Source organism: Citrus sinensis, chromosome 3, assembly GCF_022201045.2.
Source record: "Citrus sinensis cultivar Valencia sweet orange chromosome 3, DVS_A1.0, whole genome shotgun sequence".
Classification (NCBI taxonomy): Eukaryota; Viridiplantae; Streptophyta; class Magnoliopsida; order Sapindales; family Rutaceae; genus Citrus; species Citrus sinensis.
In genome coordinates, this window is record NC_068558.1 from 32,800,969 (window position 1) to 32,824,232 (window position 23,264).

Here is a 23,264-nt window from a genome sequence, read left to right on the forward strand (position 1 = left end):
GCAGTTTTGGATGACTGAAACATTCGCTTAAACCTAGGTATAGGAGGAAAATACCATAAAATTTTTGTAGAAACCCCTTTCTTATATTGGTCTACAGTACCATCCTTTTTCTTCCATCTACATAACCCACAAGTATGACATTCAAAAAGACCTTCATACTCTTTTCTGTAGAGTATGCAATCGTTTGTGCAAGCATGAATTTTAACATATTCTAAGCCCAAAGCTAACATTGTCTTTTTGGCCTCATACATAGAGGTTGGAATTTCATTAGTTTTAGGGAAAGCATTTGCTAAAACACTCAACAATTCAGAAACGATACTGTCAGACCACCCAAATCTACCCTTCACATTGAACAATTTCACTAAAAATGATAACTTAGTAAATTTTGTGCATCCTAGGTATAAGGGTTTCTCAGCTTGTTCTAGCAACTCTTTGAATGCCTTAGGGTCCCCACAACAACCCTTATAAACATCATTAACCATTTCTAACTCATTACCATTGTCAAACTCTATATTTTATTGCTGAAAATGGTTTTCTCTTTGAGGAGAAGAACTCTTACGAATCTCTTCCCCATGCCAAAATCAATTGTCGTATTTCACATCAAAACCATACATATATAAATGATCTTTTACAGTTGTAGGTGTTTCAAATGATAAATTCCCACAATCAAGGCATGGACACCTAATGACACTACTGCCTCCAGCATTTTTTATAGCAAACTTTATAAATTTCTAGACACCCTCTTCATATTCTGTCGACAGTAAATTACATTGAATCCAAGATTTATCAATTTCTGCCTTAATAATTAATGTTCCTGACATATACATAAAACAAAGAAAGAATGTACATACTTAGAATATTTGTCTAATGTTACAGCACCATGTGAAATAAACAAAGTTAAACCTACATGAGGCCTTTCAAATTAAACACAATTTGGCCCATATAGTTTTCTCTTTTATATTAAAGGAACAACCTACTTTACGGAAAAGCATGGTCATGGTCCATAAACAAATTTCAAAATTACATGTATAGCAACCAAGAAAGCTGATAAACTGAATTTCATACTTTTCAAAAGTTCACTCTCCTATTATACTATAAATATAATAAATAAGACAGTCCCCAAAACAAACACTTTACATAGTATCATAATTATAAAGTTAAAGATATGTAAATTTTAAGCAAGTGTATAACAACTTCAAAAAGTCAAATAATAGAGGATAAGAAATAGAACTTACCAAATTAAACACAATAATCTGCTGCTATATCCAATTCCAGGTACAAATCCAGCAACAATATTTATTACTGAAATATATTTTGAATAATCAGTTGATAGAATTCCAAAACTTGGATTCAAGAGGGCTAAAAAGGTACCAATAAATTAAATTAATCATATGAGTAAGCCTAAGAAGAAATAATAAACTACAACTTCAAATAATATACATCAGTTGAACAAAAATGAAAGCAAACACAAAGAATAGCTTCAAGTACCTTAATACAATGCCTTCAACAAATCAAGAACATCGAACTGTCACGTTTATGCAGCAATCACAACTATTTATATTTGACACGCAAATGTTACGACTCAAGACAACAACAGTAACAACAATACCACCATATGCAAAATAGCTACAATACCACATGCATAGGTCGATGACAATGAGAGGTGAGAATCCCTCAATTTTACATAACATAATCAGTTACTAAGAATCCCTCCTCAGGCTTTGTTATAGACATTTCAGGCCAATATTTAAAGAATCAACTATTAGAACATAAAGATATATAAGTTGTAGATTATCACCATCTTCATACACTAACATTCATTTAACTTAATGAAGCTTCAATATCAGAAATAGCTAGAAAAAAAAATTTACACACAAACACATGAATATAAATAAGAATTACCTAGAATAAAAAAAAATAACAACATTATGCAATGCAATTTCTCCTTAACTAATGATTGTATTATGCGTATGGTGTTACTCTCATCATCGTTTGACTTTTCAACCAAGTAGTTGTGGGTGGAGATCAATTAATGCTTCAACATATTACAATTCAGAGAGAATGACAATTCCATCCCTCTTTATTTTTATTTTTATTTTTTGGGGCATCACTTAGGTTTCTTGTAGACTTTTAGTACCTCATTTTATCATTGACTGAAAAATGTTAAGTAAAAAAGCACGCGGTTGGAGGTAAAATACAGTTGGTGTATTGAAATACAAACTAATATTACATAAAATCTGACATAAAAACATATTAAAATTGGACCAGTTAATGAGGTCATTTTACGCCGACGCATACGTGACGCAATCGTGCAAATACCAAAAAACGTACTGAATATTGATGAGCCATGGTCCAAAACAATAACTGGACCAGTTGATGAGGCCGGCTTAGTATCTACAAACAAGGTAGTCAATCTAGGCTTCAGCAGTTAGTATCCCAATCCCAATCCCAATCAAGTGCGCAGCCCTAAAACAAAGAGTGGACTTTTCTAACACCCCGTGAAAATTCTTATGAAACCCACTTTTTTTAATTATTATTTTGAATGCGACTATTTTCACCCCTTTAAATATCTCTTAATATCTTTTTTTTTAATTAACTCCATTAAACTATTTTAAAAAATTATAAAATTCTTTTAACACCTCCATCAATAACAAAAATACCCTTAATTAAAACTTATTAGTATAAACTTCATTCTCTAATTTTTACTTGTTTTTATTATTAAACCTCATTTCAACAATAGGATTTCTTCCACTCAAAAGAAAAAAAAAAACAACCGATTTTCTTCTCTCCATTGCAATCACCACTGATAAATTTTTCACCCAAAAATTAGAGGAAAATTAATTGTTTTTAATTTCTATAATGTTAGATTTTTTTAACAAAAAAAAATATTTGAATTTGGAGTAGGGTTTTAAGAATTGCCCTATCATGTAATTTTAATCAAAGTTAAAATTATAAAATAATTAAAGGGGTTTTAAGAGGTATTTGGAAGGGTGCCAATAGTCCCACTCATTATTTTTTCCGACATATTAAATCATTTGATATATGAATTTCACATTGGGCCTCGACTAATTCAGATTCGAGCCGGATATAACTATTAGGATGACAACTTTTCCAACAAATATTTAACACAACTGCATTCGCAAGTCTCGAACCGAGAACCTTGATTAAATTAGAATAATTTATTTACAGCTAATCTACGCGCTTGTTGATTTTTTTCAATTATTATTATTCTTATTTTAATACCAAAAATACCCTTTTCCTGCTAAATTCCTATTACATTTTTTTAGTTTATTCCAATTTAACTATTTTTAATCAGATCGAGACGATGAGTTTGCAAAACTATGTAAAGTTAGGTGGAGCTGCTTGATGGTTCCTCCAATCACGATCAAGATGTTAAATGTTGACCTTGGAAAAACATAAGCCGCTAAACTCAATAAGTATATGCAAAAGATAGTACATCAGGTAGTTTTAAAGAATTGTTTTTTTTTTCCTACAGTTTTTCTCACCCGTAAAACAAATCAATGTCTTATTTTTGGTCTTTTGGATTGATGAGTCACCAACAAAAACAAAAAGGAAAAGTAAAAAAAAAAAGGACTTGTTGATTTTTCAGATTTTGGGGAGAGAAAGAGAAGCGGTCGAAGAGTTCGCAGAGAAAATAAAAATATCCTGGGTGTGTTGAGTTTGACGAGAGAGAAACAAGTAGACGAGTTTGTCCTCCCATGTAATTACATCAGAAAAGGTGTTATAAGTAAAAATAGCGGGGTGTTAATAGCTGTACTGGAAGGCAAATATATTGTCGCTCAAGTCCATTCAAATTCGGCCTATATCTAAAGAATGAGAGAAGACTTTACTTCTCAAGCTGACTTGGGGGTACCGGGCCAGGCTGGTTTCGTTTTGCTTTTTGTTTTCCCTCACTAATACAATTTACCAATTCAAAATTATGGTAGTTGATTTACTTCTACTTCTAAATATGTAACGCACTACGAGCTTAAACTATCTAAATCGTACCATTATTATAAATCTAATCCATGAGGCTTTTAATTGAAAATATAATAGATTATATTGTAATTCAAAATATAAATGTATAAATGTCAAATAATAAGTTAACATACGAGTGCACAGTCTCACACAAATTTTTCTCGGTGCACGCATTGCCAACTTGGAAAATCTACTCAACTAATACTTCCTTCTCTTTACTGTTGCATTGACTTTAGAAAGTTAATTTTAGGGGTCTTGTTACAATGCACCAGCTGCACCATCTAACAAGTTTTACATTGTCCTTAACCAATTATTCATTCATAATCGTTGATTCACTATATTATTTTTATACATAACATGTTTTTGTAATACATATAGGGCTTGTTTGGTTGTTGTATTAAAGCCCCTCATTGTATTAATTTTACACAAATTCATGTTTGGCAAATAAAAAGTTACAGGACCACCACATTAAAAGCCCAAACTAATGTGGCAGTTGCCGCATTAGCTAAACCCGACTCACAGTCGGGTTTAACTTAATGCGGCAACTGCTGTTTGTTTTGTTTTTTTTTTTTCTCTCTCTCCCTTTTTGCTTTTGCAACTATCTGTGGAGCCTTGCTTTTTGACTTTTGTTTTTTGACTTTTGCTTTATAATAATAATAATAATAATTATTATTATTATTATTATTATTAAATATAACTTTTAATTTAATATTATTTTTATATTATAATTATTAATATAGATTAATAAACATGTAATTTATTATTCAATATTATTATGTTATATTATTTTTTACATTATAATTTATTATAACTTATAATAAATAGTTAAATATGAATAAATTTGAATAATATTAATTTAAAATTAATAATAATATAAAATATTAATACAATTTAAGTATATTAATATAATATAATATAGTATAATATTTAATTTAAATTAATCAAAAAATTTATTACAGTACAGTGTAGTACCAAACATTATACAGTATTATTATAATACAGTGCTAATGCAATACAGCATAATACAATATACCAGCATTAAAATAATGCAATACATCATAATACAATACATGTACCAAACACACCCATAGTAAATTATGTATACAACGAAAAAGTTATTATCAATAAAAAAAAAAGAAATTGTGGATGTACGGCGCAACATGCTGCACCATAATCACACCCTAAATTATTAAAATAATAAATTAATTAAAAGATAAATAAAACGTACATTTTAAATAAAATGTTTTATTTTTTAATATATTAAAATATGTATTTTATATACCTTTTAACTTATTTCTTATTTTAATGATTTAAAGAATCTTTCATTCAAAATTTATTCTATACATATATATTAAGTTGGCCCCTTTTGATAACATAATATTTACATGCATGAACTTGATCACTAACACATATATTACATGAGTCGCACCTGACGAAAATTCCATACGATATATATTCAAGTGATCCAGATCGATAGACAAATTAATTGTACCATGTTACAGTAAAAATTGGAAAATAATATATAGTACATCTTCCTTTTATGTGGCAAAATAATGTATACATTACATTTTTCCCTTTTACGTGGCCCTCATGACGTCGATGTATAAATCATCATGTGACAGTGATTTAATGTGGACATCTAATGGACCACCAAATTTCTAATGAACAGAGAAATTTGTCGACAAGCTTATCCCAACTCCTTGATTGCTAGTTTAAGTGTCTATTCACATCAATGAGCCAAGTTGATTCATCTCACTACCGGTATTTAAGGTCAATTTTTTTAACTTAAATCTAAGATGTTATTATACAACTTAAACGATAATCCCAAGTTTTTAAAACTTTTTACTTTGGTATGATCAAATAAAAACCAGTTAGGTTGCAGTAACCAACACAAGATAACTAAAAACAGAACAAATTCCATGAAAAGTTCACTAAAAAGTCTTTAAAAATAATTGCTTTGTACTATGAAATTTTTTTTTAAAAAAAAAAGTGTTCCCGCATACTTTGATGTGCTTAATTTTTTTGTCTCAACCTCTCAATGGTAGTCAAAAAGTTTTCAAACAACCAACTTTGATCTCGTAAATTTAGATTTAGATAAACATATGCAAATCTACAACATATCTTATTCTAACTATTAAAAGTAATGCTTTCCATGATTTTCCTAAGTAATAAGAAATTGGTAGTGTTTTGATTGCCTCAAAAAATCCCAACTAATCAAACACTGCCCAAGATCTTTGTCAAGATAAATTCAAGTTGCATATGAATCAAATGACCAACCTTGATGACTCAATGATTAACAAGAACCTAGTAAACGAATTTTAGAGACCAGAAACACAAGTATCAAGCTAAGTTATCAACCAAAGCACATAGAAAAGAAGACTGATTTTACGTGGTTCAATTGTGCAAAGAAGCACAATCTACCAGAATGAGTTTTTACTGATGATTCGAGTTGAATTTATAAAGCTTTTACAGAATAGATGACAAGGAACGGGATGTCTCTCTCTCTCTTTCTCGTATATCTCTCTAGAACGCTCTTAATTCCTCACTGAAACTGCCTCAACAATCAGTTTTGTATAACAGTCGATAACAAACACGGATTGCAACAGTTTCTGCCACGTGGTTAACGGCCTGCATCAAACTTGCTTCCCCTTCATATGCTTCATCACCTGCATGACTTAAGTCTTAGCCAAAACGTCTTCATGTCCTGCCGTTTTGATGTTATTAAGTGAGTCACACGTCCATCACATGACAGGTTGAAACAAACTAATACGCAAAACGATGCCGTTTAACATGTCCAAGTTTTAAATTCAGCAAATTAGTCCACAAAATTAAAGTTATTTTTCTTTTCTTTTCTTTTCTTTTTCCAACTCTTTGTTCAAACCAAAAAAATCTTGACTTCGAACATCTTTATAATCACAACACAATTACCTACATACAATGCCATATCGTAACGTACAAAGAGGAAGACACATCAGACAACTCAAATAGTGACAATAAAAACATCCTTCATAAGTCAATCAATATTACTTATATATATATTCCTTTCGAATTGAAGAGAGCCACCTGAAGCTTGGCTGCTCATCAGCCTCGCTTGTACTCAACGAGGACACCAACAACAGTTTTTGCTCGCCTAATCATAATTCTTTTTTATGTTGTATGAAAATAAAAATAATTGAATATTAGATAGAGATATATATTAAATAATTTATTAAAAAAAGTTTACAATCTATATACAAATTATGATCTATAATTCAATGAGATTCTGTATAAATGAACTTTAAATTTATAGTACAATCCAGAAATTTTTCGAGTATTAACTTAAAAATCTACTCTCATAAATATACAAAAAGATATTTACAGTATTTTAAATTAATAATATAATATTATAATTTATTATTAATTTTGTTTGTATTAATAGGAATCTTCCTTGCATTCCTCTTTTAGTTGCGCCAAGGATATCTTTGAAAAGGAAATGCTTCCTAATGTTGCTATGACTGAATTCTCTAGAACTAAGAAAGCTTATTATTTTGGGTAACTATAATTCTTCTATATATTATCATTGTCATTACTTTAGAGTAGTTACAGATCTTATTGATCTTTTCTTCAGCTGTATTATAAATCGGCTTCTTCTTTGTGCACTTGGCCGGTGGGTTAAAGATGTTAGATATCATTATGGCAACAAGAGATAGGACCTTTCTGGTTCATTACTTGAAGGCTTGTTTAGGATGGGTTGTTTCATTTTTGTGTCGAGGTAGATGAATTTACTTGTGATCATATGAATGGAGATGTATCTCTTTTTTTTTAACACCCCACTTTTATAACTAAAATAAGATGATTTATTTCAAAAAATTTAAAATCTGAATTTTTTTTAATATAAATATGGATAATTAAAAGTTTTACATGACAAGCAGAAACTTCGTTACAAAATGTATGAGACACATAGAGATTCCTTAGTATATATCTCAAAACTTCGTTATTATGTCAGAGAACTTAAGATATTTATTTTTTATAGCAACATAGCTAAGCCCATCACAGTCCAACGGTTTGACATGCCCATATGCATTTCATCTTGGTTGGGACTTGACGCCAGCTTGATCTACTCATCATTACCTACAATATAAGGATTGCATGAGCTAATGCCTAGTAAGATAACACCTTGATGCAAGTATAAATTGTTATGCACATGGATGAGCTTATGAACATTAAATCTTTAAAAGAAACATAGAAATATAAAACAACTTTGTTAGGGCCCTACGTACATTGCACGACAAGGTTGGCACTTTTCATTCTTTAAAACAACATCGCCTTGGGCCTAAATTAATAGTTGATCTTTGGGCATTGCGTAACTCAGTCCCCAAAAGATTACTCTTTACTTAGCTTTGAGGGCTTGCCCTCCTTGGAAACTTTACCACCCCAGTAGTACAACAACCCATTGGTCAAGACTCATTTTTAAAATGTCTTCTTTGTAAAGTAATCTTAACATATTAACATGAAATGCACGTGTTCAATGCAACCTATATCATAACATGTAAAGTTCCTAGATATATAACAAAGCCAACCATACAAAGGTTTTTAAAGACAACAATCTTTAGTATAGACGACAGTGCTGTTCATATAAAAATTAAATAAAAAACATGATTATAATAATAATATAGGTGATAAAGCGGACCATATCATAATTAAATAAAAATATCACAATATAGGCGGCATAACCAACTATATAAAGACTAAATGAGAAAATATCACAATATAGGCGGCATAGCCGACCATATAAGGATTAAATAAGAAAATATCAATTATCGATGACATAGTCGACCATATAAAGGTTAAACAATAAATAATCACATCACAGTAGTCATCATAAGATAAAGAAATAATTAAAGATGAATTTAAGTATGAAAAGAACTTTGTCCGCAAATTGCAGTTGAAGTATTACTCATCTCTTAATCTTACCCTCCTAACTTTAGGATTTCTCTATTCTTTGATGTTATTACTTAGAATAGAAGATGATAGAATTCCAAAGGAGATATGGAAAATGAAAGGGCTAGGAGTACTTATAGGATTTCCTAAAGCTAATGGATGATTATGATTTTGTCACCATAACTTTTGATTAATAGTTGAGATTTATCCTTCCATAAATATCTTTGTAAATTCTAGAATTTATAAATATTCTACAGATATTTTGTTGCATCAATACTTATGTCATCGCTTGTGTCATCATTACTCTAGAATTTACTTTCATAAATATTTTCTGTTATTATTATTTTAATAGTTAAGGGGATTTGTAGCTTAAAAATTATTTTTTATTATCTTAAAATGAGAAGTTTATACCTCACAGTTTCCTCCCCCTTCAGAAAATTTTATGCTCAAAATTTACCTATTGAATAGCTTAGGATACTTATTCTTCATATTTTCTTCACATTCCCATGTTGCCTCCTCCTTGAGCTATTCCGTCATAGTATTTTAACTAGAAAAATCTTCTTGGTTTTTATCTTTCTATCAAGTACTTGGATTGGACGTTCTTCATAGGTTAAATCTTCTCTTAGTTGAAGAGCCTTATAATTTAGCACATAAGAGTGGGTCTGCAACATATTTCTTTAACATGAAGATATAAAAAGACATTATGTATCCTTGACGATGGTGGAATAACAAGTCAGTACAAAACGTTCTTGACATATTTCAAGTATTTCAAATGGTCCAATAAACCCCGGAATTAAATTTCCTTTTACAAATACCTTATCACCAACTTGAAATTCTAAAGACCTTCAACTTTTATCTACATGACTTTTTTGTTGACTTTGAGCTTCTTACATTCTTTAACGTATTTTCTCGATCGCCTTAGATGAGACAACAATCAGGTTGGGCCCAAGCTACCTTTGCTCGCCCATTTGATCCCAATGAATAGGTGACCTACATTTTCTACCATATAGAACTTCGTAGGGTGCCATGCCGATTTTTGCTTGATAGCTATTATTGTAGGCAAATGCAGCCAAAGGTAGATATTTGCTCTATGATCTTTAAAAGTCGATAGCGCATCCCCGCAACATATCTTCTAGTGTCTAGATCATTCTTTCTGACAAACTATTTGTTTAAGGGTGAAATGTTGTACTAAATTTTAATTTTGTTCCCCTAGTGCTATGTAACTTTTTCCAAAATGTTAAGGTGAACATTGTCTCTCGATCAAAGATAATAAAAATAGGTACACCACATAGTCTCTAAATTTTAATTTTGATCCCATAGTTCTATGTAGCTTTTTCCAAAATGTTGAGGTGAACATTGTCTCTCGATCAAAGATAATAAAAATAGGTACACCATATAGTCATACTATCTCCTTTATGTATATTTATGCAAATTGGTTCATGGTGTGCATCATTCAAATAGGCAAGAAGTGGGTGGACTTTATGAGTCAATCGACGATCACCCAAATGGCATCATGCATTTCTTTTTCAAATTTTTATTACTATTGGTATTTATGCAAGTTTTTAGAAAGTTAAATTGGAATGTGAGCTTATGTGAAGAAGGTTCTAAGTTTTTGTTGCTTTCTTTCTTTTTGTTTGATTTTGAATTATTCCTATTTTTTTTCATTTGTTCTAGTTTGCACTCATACAGTTCATCCATTTTATAAAGGTTGTATAAGGATCTATATGTTAATTTGTAATATGCTATTTTAGCTAAAACAATTACCCATGGTATAAACTGTTCTTTGGCTACTGGTAATTAGGGCCAGTTAGATATGTTTATTACAAGAACAGAAGTGTCACAGATTTTTTTATTTTTGATCTATTTGAATACATGATAGTTGTTTTTGCTCACTCAATTTCTATTTTGTAGTATTCCTTATAGTATACCTTTTGATTACATTGATCTTGTGGTCTTTCACAGATGTTGAATTACGTGACATGCGCATCTACCTTGTCACATTTGCGAACACGATGTTCTCCAATAAGACAAAAGGTAAACTACTTACTTATTATTGTGTACGATTTTGTTTTATTAAGGGTTCATTCATGCTTAGTTTTGTTTTTCTCTTATGCATTACCATGTTGTTATTTTGTTAATTTGTTGCATATAATTAATTGTTTTCACTTTATTTTTCTAAAGAAGTTTTCATTTACTAGGTACACAAGTAAAACCTAGGCTGGCACATAATACAATGAGGCAAGATTTGTTCCTTTGCAACACCTTTGGGATAAGTAAGTAAAATTGTGCTTATAAGATATATCTATAATCTCTGTTTCTTATTGTAGCTTACAAGAGTTTGTTTTGGTTAATCCAGGCATGTGGACTAGTGAAGAATCTTGCTTTGAGAGTCAATGTAACCCTTGGCTCATTAGTATTTCCCATTAATGAGTTATTAGAATATGAGCCAATAGTAGAAGCCAAGCTACATTTTGTAATTTATGGCATTTAGACGTTAATAATACATATTTCATTCACATTATTTCAATTTTCTCCTGATTGCAAAATGCTACAAAAAGTTTTGTCAATGGTTGCTGGGTGTCATGCATGATGTTGGTTCATTGGTCCAAGCTTTGAGACGCTTGAAAAGAAATGTCATTTTACTTGTATTTCATCTATTCATAAGGAAACCTCTGTATTAAAAGTTGGCAAACCGATTAGTGTACTTTAAACTTTCTTTAGTATTATTTATGCCATTTCTGAACTATTTTGTTTCTCTACCCATGTACAGGACTTTATAAGTAGTGCAATTGAGGTTTCTAGGGATATCCGTTCAAAAGAATTGCATATATACACAAATTTTGGTCGTTGTTTTCGTCAATTGCTTATTGTCCAGAATCAAAGACTTCTTAAAAAGAAGAAAGATATTGACACCCTCTATGACAAGGTTAGCCAAATAGTTTCTCTCTCTTTTATTAATGATTTGTCTTTTCTGTAGTTACATGACTTTTATCTTGTTAATCTTCCAGAAATCTTCCAAAGATGGTTGTTGGTGTGACCTTTCTAAAAAAAGGGGTTTATAGAATATATTGATCCTCAAGAAGAAGAAACCATAATGATTTGCATGACAATCAATGTGAATAAAATGGTATTGGTTGGTCGAAACCCATTATCGTGAGACGTAATTTTTAACTTGCTAAAAATTTGATTAACACAAATTTGCTTCAAGAAGTTGTAAATGCGAGGCTTCATCCAAACAAGGCTACTTCTAATGCTTACACGCATTATAAGATTCATTCATCCTTGATATTGGGAGCTTATGCTTCAATTATACCATTTCCCAACCATAATCAGGTGCGTCGTGCTTTTGACATTTCTCTGGTAAAATATGTTTATATATTAATTCAATCTCACCAATTTTTTTTCTTTTTTGTTATGGGATTTGCTTTTAGTCCCCCATGTAATGTGTTTCAAGCTGCAATGAGCAAGCAAACAATTGGAATCTATGCTACAAACTTCCAATGACATATGGTACTGTATTTGGTTTCAATTTTTTTGTGATTAGAAGTTCATTTTCAGCAAGTCATATATAATGATATTATTTTTCCTTTATATTATTTAGGATGCTTTAGCCTATGTTCTCTACTACCTTCAGAAACCACTACTTGCTCGGAAAGATGTAAAACTCCTTCAATTTAACCAACTTCCTACTAGTGTGGTGAGTATATAATTTAATGTTGCTTTATTGTAGCTCCTTATGATCAAAATTTTCTCATAATCTTTTTATCTCTGTTATTTGGCATTAGAATGTAATTGTCACTATTGCCTGTTATAATGGCTATCATTAAGGAAGTTCTGTTGTTATGAACCAGTTATCTATAGATTGAGGATTATTTTGATTCTATACATTTAGGTAAGTTGTTGTTGAGACATTTTGTATCTTAATTAATACGACTCAAAAGTATTGATTACTCCCAAGTATAAGAGTGTCTAATTATAATATAATCTAGTGAGTTGGGGTTGATCCACAAGGAATCTATAAATCCAGTAGTCAATTATTAAAAAAAATAACTGCAAAAAAAGAAATTAATAGAGATCAATCTAGAAAAAATGTTGTGGTTACAGAATTCACTGTCGGTTTTCAAATTATGGTCGTAATACTCTCTCATATTTATATTTTGTATTTCTTTAGCCAGTTAATTGTTATGCCATTTAATTCTTAATTGACCATTTGTATGGATAAATATGAGATAAAGTACCTAATGTGCCACAGCTATATTGGAGTATCGACATTATGTCAAAAAATCCATATCAATCTAAGCAGATCTAGATCTATAAATTAGCATGATATAAAAGTAATTAGTAAAGAAAAAATACAAATTATTAACATTTAACAATTAAAATAAATTTAAAACTCACTTAAGAGAGTAATTAATTCCCTGATTTGAATCCTTGAGCTTTATCTTTCACCACAGCTTATAAAATTTAGTCACTCATATTTAAAAGGAAAACACTCATTTTATTTAAACTTTGTGAACTACAATACAAGAAAATTGAAAAGTAAAGGAAAGTAAAGAGATTTTTGTCCTTAAATTCACTCTATATTCACACCAAAATACTCATCCCTAAAATCCACCACAAATTCTCTCATTTTCTTCTTTCTCCAAAAATATAGAACACCCTCATTTAGAAGAGCTCTTACCTTTATAGGCAAAATTTAGTGATCAAGTGTGGGTGTTTACATAATATTTTCGTGAGATTACAATCATCACCATTTAGATGAGATTTAGTAGTATAATCTAAGAGTCTAAAATTTGCAATCATTATGGATCGTTAGATTTAACATAATTATTTTTAGTAGATTTTGAGTGTGTGAATAAAAACAAAACCTAGCTAAAAACAATGAATTTATTTTTATTGGGATGTAAGGTGCCTTGCTGAGTCAGAGTGTGCATGTTATTTCGCTTTTTCTAGGGAAGAAGGTAGGGTGAGAGGGTGGCAGAAACGGTGAGAGGTTTGAATCTGGACCCACAAAGCTCACCTTAGACCTGTAAAACAATGAAGAAAAGGTTAGAGGTGTAGGCGGGATAGATGGCGACCACACTCTAACTCTCAAGTCGGAGTTGGGTTACCTCAGGTTCGAGAACTTGCAAACTCTCAATAATAGTGGCTAGAGATTAAAGAAAATCTCAGCCTTGGTGGTATGTGTGTGTATTGGTTGTGTGTCATAAAAATAAAACCTGAGTATTTTATAAAGAGTACTCCGACTGCCATGTGGCCTGATGTTACTTTGTTTATGTTCCTTATTGTGGTGGCAAAAATATTTTTGTCATTCATACATGAGACAATTTGGGTACTTTAGAATGAGCATAGAAAATAAGTTTGAGGTGCATACACGTGTTGGGCATAGAGGGGTGGTCCCTCGTACCTCTGCTGAGGCTGTTCGGAACTTGCAGGCATGGCAGGTGAGGACAGGTGGTCCTAATTGTCTTGGTAACTACTTTTTTGTCTTATTTGCAGGAGTAACAAGTCGTTGTTTCTTCTTTTCCAACACAATATTCCTTTATTGATTTCCTATTTTTTGCCAGAAAATCAACCAATCATTTTGGGATAATGCCTCCTTTATCACCTGTTACTTTTTTGAATATTTTTCTAACCTTCCTACGCTTGCATAGCATACCCTAGGTACTCTTCAGAATACGTGGGGTATCCGACATAAGCCAAGATATTTTTTATGACTTTTCTTTCGTTATAAGTCTTTTTATCGACACATGACGCTTTATTGTTGGGTCTTCCATTTCTTTCCCAAGTAATAATCAATGGCTATGATTAAAGTCAAAGGTGAACCCTCCTTTTGCTAATTTGTCAAGCCAGTTGATCTAATTTGTTAAAATAGTTGATCTACCAAATTTGGTGTGCAAAATCAAGCACAACATGGTGTATGTGAGCTTAGACACGCGCCATGATCTCAACCGTTCAGCAATAATGCCAGATCAAACGGCTACAAAATATCCAACAACTTCTGAGCTTATGGGATCCAAATGTCACGTCCATTTTTTTAATCCAAGCATCATGATTTTAGGAAATTACCTAAGAAACACAAAAAAAAATTGTAGTTAAAAAATAAATAAAAATTAATCATTTGTAAAATAGTTTAGGGATTTATTAATGTAATAAAATTGTTAGTGTTATCAACACTGTAAATTGAAAGTGATAATTAAAATTTTATTAAATATACACTTTCTAATATTAATAATTAAATATCTACTTGATTCAGTTTGTTTTATTTTCTTTGAGATATACTTTATTAAATTTCTCCTATTTGACAAGGATGAGGAGAAAGGGATGAGCACTATTAGAGAACAACAATTTGGGCGTCCGGCTCCATCAAATATTAGGGTGAATACTAAAATCAAGACACTACTAGTTGTTGTTTGGATGAAATATTGTCCGAATTTATCTAATACTATGAGTTAAATTCAGGATGCTGGTGGAGTGTTGGTTATTGTTTGCTTGAAATATTGGATGTAGATAGGAATTTTGTTTTGCAGGACATACAGCATGGTAATTATGATAAATTGGATGCTGATGGTCTTATGCCTCCTGGTGGTACATATTTAAAGTTCATTTCTATTTCGTCTTGCTCTTTCTTAAAGAAACTCATTCTTTTCTTAAATTGACTTGTTATTTTTTTCTTAGGTAACAAGAGTTTCTGAAGGAGATGTGATCATTGGGGAGACTGCTCCTATTACTATAGATCAACAGACATCGAGCTACACCAGATGTGACCTTAGAACAAGCTTACCTTCTGGTGAAACAGGGAAGCAAATCGAGTAATATTTATGTAGTAGATCGAGTAATTTTATGTTCCAATTTTACTTGCATCTTTACATGTTATTTACTTCATTTTTATAAAATTAACTATCTAGTGTCAGAAAAGTTACATTCATAACTAAAGGTGTTCTAAACTTTATAGGTTTTGCTAACAAATGCTGATGAGGAGTTCGGGTCTGTGAAAGTTATGGTCAGAACTATCCGGATATCCTAGATTAGAGATAAGTTTAGCAGTCTGCATGCTCGGAAGGGAACAATTGGGATGTACAACCAGGAAGACATGCCATGGCCAGTGGAAGGCATCACCCCTAATATAATTATAAATCCGATGGAGTGGTAGTGTCGTTAGGGTGCACCAAATTTAAAACCTTACTACTAGTATAAATAATTAGTTTAGAATGAGTAAGGATCGATCCCACAAAAACTATGCTAGTTATATTTATTATCAACTCTCAAGTAAGACTTAAAATAAAATAATAATAGAAATAATTAATATAAATTAATCTAACTAAAGAAAAGACCAATTATAAATAAAAGGGGAGTTTTTGAATTTTTAACTAAATAACAAGAAATAAAGAAATTAAACTATTAAAACAAAATTTTAATAAAAACTCTAATTAAAGGAAAAAGAAATAACAATGATGAAAACTTTGGTTAAATGATCATTCGCCACCATCACACATGCACATAATATATCAATTCTATCATCAATTTATATTGAAACTATCAACCGTAGACAACAATAAGCTCTGTTATTCTCAATCTTTCCTTAGTGTGTTGTTAGGCAAAACAAGCTCTTCACATAATCTCTAACCATTAAATAATTTAAAACAACCTCTTTAAATTTAAGATAATGGAAGCATTAAACATAGAAAGATATTAGGTTGATCTAGGCAATAAACACACAAGCTTAGATTATTTAACCTAGGTTATGTTCTCCAATTGAAATCACTGGTTCCAACCTGCTACTAATGATTAAAATCTCAAGACAATTACGGATCAAGAATTTTAATCTAGCAATAGAACTTTATTCAAGTCCTAACTAATTGGCCACTCAAACAAGACGAGAATAAAATTATAAACATTAATTATAGAAGAACATAAACAATCTAAATTAAATTAATTGAATGATAGAAATTAAAAATTAATCATATAACATGTTTGGGGTTTTGAAATCACCCTCAACCAAATAAAAAATCTAGCCTAACATAATTAAATTGGGAATAAAAGAATTGATAAAATCAATTATGGAGATTAATTCAAGCGGCTGCCTTTTTCTTCAATTCCTTTCGGTTTCTCCCTTGTTTTTTTCCTTCTTGCGGCTGCTGGTTCCTCAGATCCTCTTGGCTGCAAAAATCCCCCTTAATTCTGCCGCAAGACTAGCTTTTATTGTGTGCCCTAAGTCCTCAAATGGAAAGGATTAAAAACAAAGGCCAAGCCGCCACTTTTCTTTGGCAATTCACATGCAAGGCCATTTCCCCTTTTTTCACTTTGCTTTCCTTTTTCGTCTTCGTTCACAAACTCTTTTGATTGGCCATGCTTAAAGCCAAAAGGCTTTATTCTTTTCTTCCTCTCACGTGCTGGATGGCAATCTCCCTTTTTCCAATTTTAGCTCCATGTGATGGCTTAGCTTGTAATTGGCTTGGTTTTCTTTTTTACTTCCATTTTCCAATTTTACCTCCATGTGCAAAATTAATTTTGCTTGGCCCGTACAAGCTCTAATTGGAAAATATTCTTTATTTCTCCAATTCTTGATCTCTTGTGCACTTTTGTCTCCCAATCTTCAATTCTTTTCCTATTTTGATTCTCTCAATCAGATTTCTTTCCTAAATGTTCCGATGTAATTTCTCTTTAATCCTAGAAATACCTAAAATAACAAAATAAAAAAACTAAGATAAAAATTAACACAATAAAATATAATTTATTAAATTAAAAATTAACTAAAATAACTAGAATATTTAAGACCAAAACAAGAAAAAGATGGAGAAATTAATAGCAAAATATATGAAAAATATGCACTTATCAAATTCCCCCACACTTACCCTTTGCTCATCCTCGAGCAAACCTAGAATAAAAATAAAATAAGAAGAAAACCTAAATTGGTCCACTTTCGTAGGAAATCACGATTGCATTTAGCATATGCAACAAGCTTTTAAACCCCTAGGTGGCCCTAGTGGACGAGTTATAGTCTCGTGAGGGCTTCAGTGATGATACCCACAAACATCATTTCATTTTCAAAAAAAGAACAAAAGACTTTAAAATAAAACTAGCCTCAAAGATTGCATAAGTCATATAGCGCAAAGAAAATTTCAAATATTATCGAAGTTCTAACTTTAATTCAATAGTCAACCCCATCTCTGTTTTGATTCTTATAGTGTGTGTGTGTGTGTGTGTGTGTGTGTGTGTGAATCAATTTAATCAAAATTCATTCACAAAATCTTCAATATCAACAACTTTTGCCTTGAACAAAGAAAAGAGTAGGTCAAACTAATCTTATCATTTTGATCTCCAAATTGTTTTTCACTCACAGGCATTTGCGTGCATTTTCTTTTGCTTTTTTTCTTTTTTTTGTTTTTTTTTCATAGTCAGGAACTTTCACTCTATCCCTTCAGATAGCCTTCTTCTCATGGTAGATTATCCTTTACATACTGGTGGTACATAGGCCCAAATTACTCAAGGATAGCTTCACTTTTAAGGGTTATAGGTAGCTATTTCTGCCTATGGTGCATGTGTGTACAACACTGTATTGTGGAGATAAGAATCAAGACAAACAATCATTTACTCAATCTAAAATTCTCAACTCAGGCTGCATCAATCTCAAATTCTAAGTCAAAACTATGAAAGAATTGATATAGTGCTTTTGGTTTAAAGAATCTCAAATAAGAGGAAATTAACACAAGAATCAAATATAAACTAAGGTAATATTCAACCCCTTCTAACAACCATATTCATTGTCAATCAAATTCTTATCATTGGCTAATATTCAAAACAATGTTGTTCTTTTTTCTTTTTTTTGGAAAAAGAAAAAGACAAAGCAAAAAAAACTAAGTTCGAAATCCACCCCCCCCCCACACTTAATTCTTACATTGTTCTCAATATAAGCCTAAGCTAACAAAAGAAAGAATTAAACACAGGGAAATGAGATGAGATACACAAACAGAAACAAACAAAATTCAACATAGAGTGGATAAAGTAAATGATAATGAAAGTGAGACAGATCAAATATGTTATGGCGTGCTCTCAAAATCTTTTCTCCAACCATTGGGTTGCCTCCCAATAAGCGCTTGGTTTATTGTTCTCAGCCTGACATGGCTCTCAAGTTTCACTCATCAACGTACGCAGGTTCATAAAGTTGAGCCTCCTCTACATTGAGCGTCTGAAAGTTTTCATATAAAGGCTTTAACCTATGACCATTAACTTTGAGCTCTTTGCTTGTCTTTAAGCTCCTGATCTCAACTGCACCATGAGGGAAAATATTAATAACAACAAAAGGCCCAACCCATTGAGAACATAACTTACCTGGAAACAACTTAAGGCGAGAATGGAATAACAAAACTTTCTGCCCAACTTCAAAATTCTTTCTCAAGATTTGCTTATCATGAAAAGCCTTAGTCTTTTCCTTATAGATTCGTGAACTCTTTTAGGCATCATTTCGAATTTCCTCTAATTCTTGCAATTGGAGCTTTCTGTGTTGGCCACCGGCGTCTAGTTCCATGTTACATTGTTTCACAGTCCACCATGTTTTATGTTCAAGTTCCACTGGAAGATGACAAGGTTTACCATATACCAACCTGTAGGGTGATATACCAATAGGAGTTTTGTATGCGGTCCTATATGCTCAAAGTGCATCATCAAGCCGTAAGCTCCAGTCCTTTCTATTCGGATTAACTGTCTTTGAAGGATTGATTTCACTTCCCTATTAGACACCTCAGCTTGCCCACTAGTTTGTGGATAGTAAGGTGTAGACACCTTATGAGTAATGTTGTATTTTCGAAAGAGAGTCTCTACTGACTTGTTACAAAAGTGAGTGCCTTTATCGTTGATAATTGCCTTCAGCATTCCAAACCTTACAAAGATGTTACACTTTATAAAATCTACCACAACCTTAAAATCGTCAATTTGGGTGGCTGTAGCTTTCACCCATTTTGAAACATAATCAACCGCAAGAACAATATAGAGATTACCAAACGATGAAGGAAATGGTCCCATGAAATCGATGCCCCAAACATAAAAAATCTTAACTATAAGAATGAGAAATTGTGGCATTTGATTTCTAGGTCCCAAACTACCTGTTCTCTGACAACGATCACAAGATTTGCAAAACAAATATGCATCCTTAAATAGTCATAGCCAATAAAAATAGCTCGCAAGTACCTTAAGAGTTGTTTTCTTTGGTCTAAAATGTCCTCCGCAAGCCAAAGTAAGACAAAAAGTGAGAGTAGAAGTAAATTTAGTTTCGGGTACGCACCTTTTAATAACTTGATCAAAACAATGCTTCCACAAGTATGGCTCATCCCACACATAGTACTTAGCATCACTCTTGATCTTGGCCTTTTGTGCACGGGTTAGCTCTTCTGGTACTATCTTGGTAACCAAGTAATTGACAATATCTGCATACCGAGGAGTAATTGTACTTACCTGTAATAACTGCTCATCTGGAAAGTTCTCATGCAATGTAAGTGCATCTTCGTTATAGGTAAGTCGACTCAAATGATCTGCCACCAAATTCTCAAAACCTCTCTTATCTAGAATTTCTAAGTCAAATTCTTGCGATAGAAGTATCCATCGAATAAGGCGCAGTTTGGCATCCTTTTTTGTGAGCAAGTAGCTAATAGCTGCATGGTCAGAGTAAACAATTACCATAAATCCAATTAAATAAGAACGAAATTTCTCTAAGGCAAAAATAACTGCTAAGAGTTCTTTCTCGGTAGTGGAGTAGTTAAATTGTGCATAATTCAATGTATGAAAGGCATAATAAATGACATGAGGAAGCTTGCCCACACGCTGACCCAACACGACTCCAATAACATAGTCACTTGCATCGCACATGATCTCAAATGGTAAATCCCAGTTTGGTGGTTGAATTACAGGGGCCGATGTCAAAACCTCTTTTAACTTCTTAAATGCTCTTTGGCACTCATTATTGAAGTTAAAAGTTGCATCCTTTTGAAGTAAGTTGCAGAGGGGTAATGCTATCTTGGAGAAGTCCTTGATAAACCTACGATAGAAACCTGCGTGACCAAGAAAAGAACGAACCTCCCTCACGCTAGTGGGAGGTGGTAAGGAGCGAATAAGATTTATCTTAGATTTATCAACTTCAATCCCACTTTCAAAAATAACATGGCCTAGTACAATACCTTAATTAACCATAAAATGACATTTTTCCCAATTATGCACAAGGTTAGTGTCAATACATTGTTTAAGAACAAGTGTAAGGTTATCTAAACATTTATCGAAAGAATCACCATAAACTATAAAATCATCCATAAATACCTCAATGATGTTCTCCACAAAATTAGAAAAAATCCACATCATACACCTTTGGAAAGTGGCAAGAGCGTTACAGAGACCAAACGGCATGTGTCGGTAAGAAAATGTTCCAAAGGGGCATGTGAAGGTCGTTTTCTCTTGATCTTCCGGTGCGATAACGATCTGATTATAACCTGAGTAACCATCTAGAAAACAATAATGAGAGTGACCACTTAACCTTTCAAGCATTTGATCAATGAATGGCAGAGGAAAATGATCCTTGCGAGTGGCTGCATTCAGTTTGCGATAGTCAATGCAAACTCTCCACCCAGTTTGAACTCTAGTTGGCACAAGCTCGTTTTCTTCATTCTTGACCACTGTGATGCCTGATTTTTTTGGAACTACCTTTACAGGACTCACCCATTTACTATCAAAAATGGGATAGATAATCCCCACATTAAGGAGTTTCAGTATCTCATTTTTTATGACTTCCATCATTGATGGATTAAGGCGGCGTTGTGCATTTCTTATTGGTTTAGACTCTTCCTCTAGCAAAATGCGATGCATACACATGGAATGACTAATTCTCTTAATGTCGGCAATGGTCCAGCCAATCGCCATCTTGTGATCTCGAAGCACCCTAATTAACTTTTCTTGTTAAATTGAAGTGAGTGTTTTAGCAATTATGACTGAAAGTGTTTCATTCTCACCCAAATAAATATATTACAGGTGCTTTGGGAGTGGCATAAGTTCTAAGGTAGGTGCCTGCAAAACTGAAGGTAAAAGTTTCTCATTTAATAATGGCAATTCAAGGTAAGAAATATTATACCTATTGGTGCGTAATGGGACTGCTCCATCTAAGATCGTCATAGCTTCTTCTACCTCATCATCCAACATTATCAAATTTGCCAGTTCCTTAGAATTATTTTTCGTAAGATTTTTCCTTATGGCAATTTCAAAACTGTCATTACCGGATAACTCAAAGAAATCATGCACCAAAGTATTAATATCATCTATGGCAAAGACAGAATGTACATCACTAGGATACCTCATTACCTCAAAGATATTAAAGCGGATCACTTCACCATCGAATTCCATTATGAGGGTTCCATCGTGAACATCAATCTTGGTTTGAGCTGTCTTAAGGAATGGTCGCCCCAACAGAATAGGAGTGGGATTGGGCGATGACTCATCCTCCATTTTAAGGATATAAAAATCAGCTGGAAAGACCAATTCATTAACCTACACAAGAACATCTTCCACAACCCCCTTGAGGTAAGCATTAGATCTATCAGCTAATTGAATAATTATACCAATTTCTTCTATTGGACCTAAATTCAAGGAATTATAAATCGAATATCGCATAACATTAATTGAGGCCCCTAAATCTAGCATACATCTTTCGAATCTGGTATTCCTAATAGTGCAGGGGATAGTAAAAGTACCTGGGTCCTTGCACTTAGAAAGAAGTTTTCTTTGAAGTACAGTAGAAACATTCTCTCATACACTTACCTTTTCGTTACCACTCAACTTTCGCTTGTTTCTACATAATTCCTTCAAAAACTTTGCATAATGCGGCACTTGTTTAATAGCATCAAGTAGATGAATATTTACCTCTACTTTACGAAAGGTCTCAAGGATCTCCTTTTCTTGCTCCTCTTTCTTAGATTGTTTAAGCCTACTAGGAAATGGTGGATGAATGGAAAGGGTCTTAATTTGAGGTAAGGGTGTACTTAACTGGCCAGATGGGTCAATTGGCAATGCAGAGTGGGAATCGTCTTTCCTTGTTAAAGGAAGAGGCTTAGAGGAGGATTGGTCACAGAGTGCGATGATGTTGTGGACAACTTTGATGGCTTAGCTAATAATGGTTTCAACTGCTTTTCGCTCCTAAGAGACATAGCACTAGCATTCTCCTTTGGATTAATTTGTGGTTAAGAAGGTAACTTTTCTAAAGTTCTAGCCTCTATCTTACTCATAGATGTGGCTAGTTGGCCAATTTGATTCTCTAAATGTTGGAGTTGTGTCTGGTTAGTCTGTTGGAACTGTATAGAGTTAGTAGCAAGAGCTTTTACAAGATCTTCCAA

General features: G+C 32.4%; 1 protein-coding gene and 1 pseudogene across 1 annotated transcript; one reads left to right on the forward strand and one right to left on the reverse strand.

Annotated features, from left to right (window-relative positions):
• Positions 1-1,650: 1,650 nt before the first annotated feature.
• Positions 1,651-12,764, forward strand: LOC102619575 (DNA-directed RNA polymerase II subunit RPB2-like; annotated as a pseudogene).
• A 6,269-nt stretch (positions 12,765-19,033) lies between these two features.
• On the reverse strand, positions 19,034-21,801 carry LOC127900755 (uncharacterized). The gene is made up of 4 exons (XM_052435959.1): positions 21,177-21,801; positions 20,086-21,068; positions 19,503-20,007; positions 19,034-19,167 (listed from the first exon to the last, which is right to left on the reverse strand). The coding sequence occupies exons 1-4, from the start codon at positions 21,799-21,801 to the stop codon at positions 19,034-19,036; spliced, it is 2,247 nt and encodes a 748-aa protein (XP_052291919.1).
• Between the last annotated feature and the right edge of the window lie 1,463 nt (positions 21,802-23,264).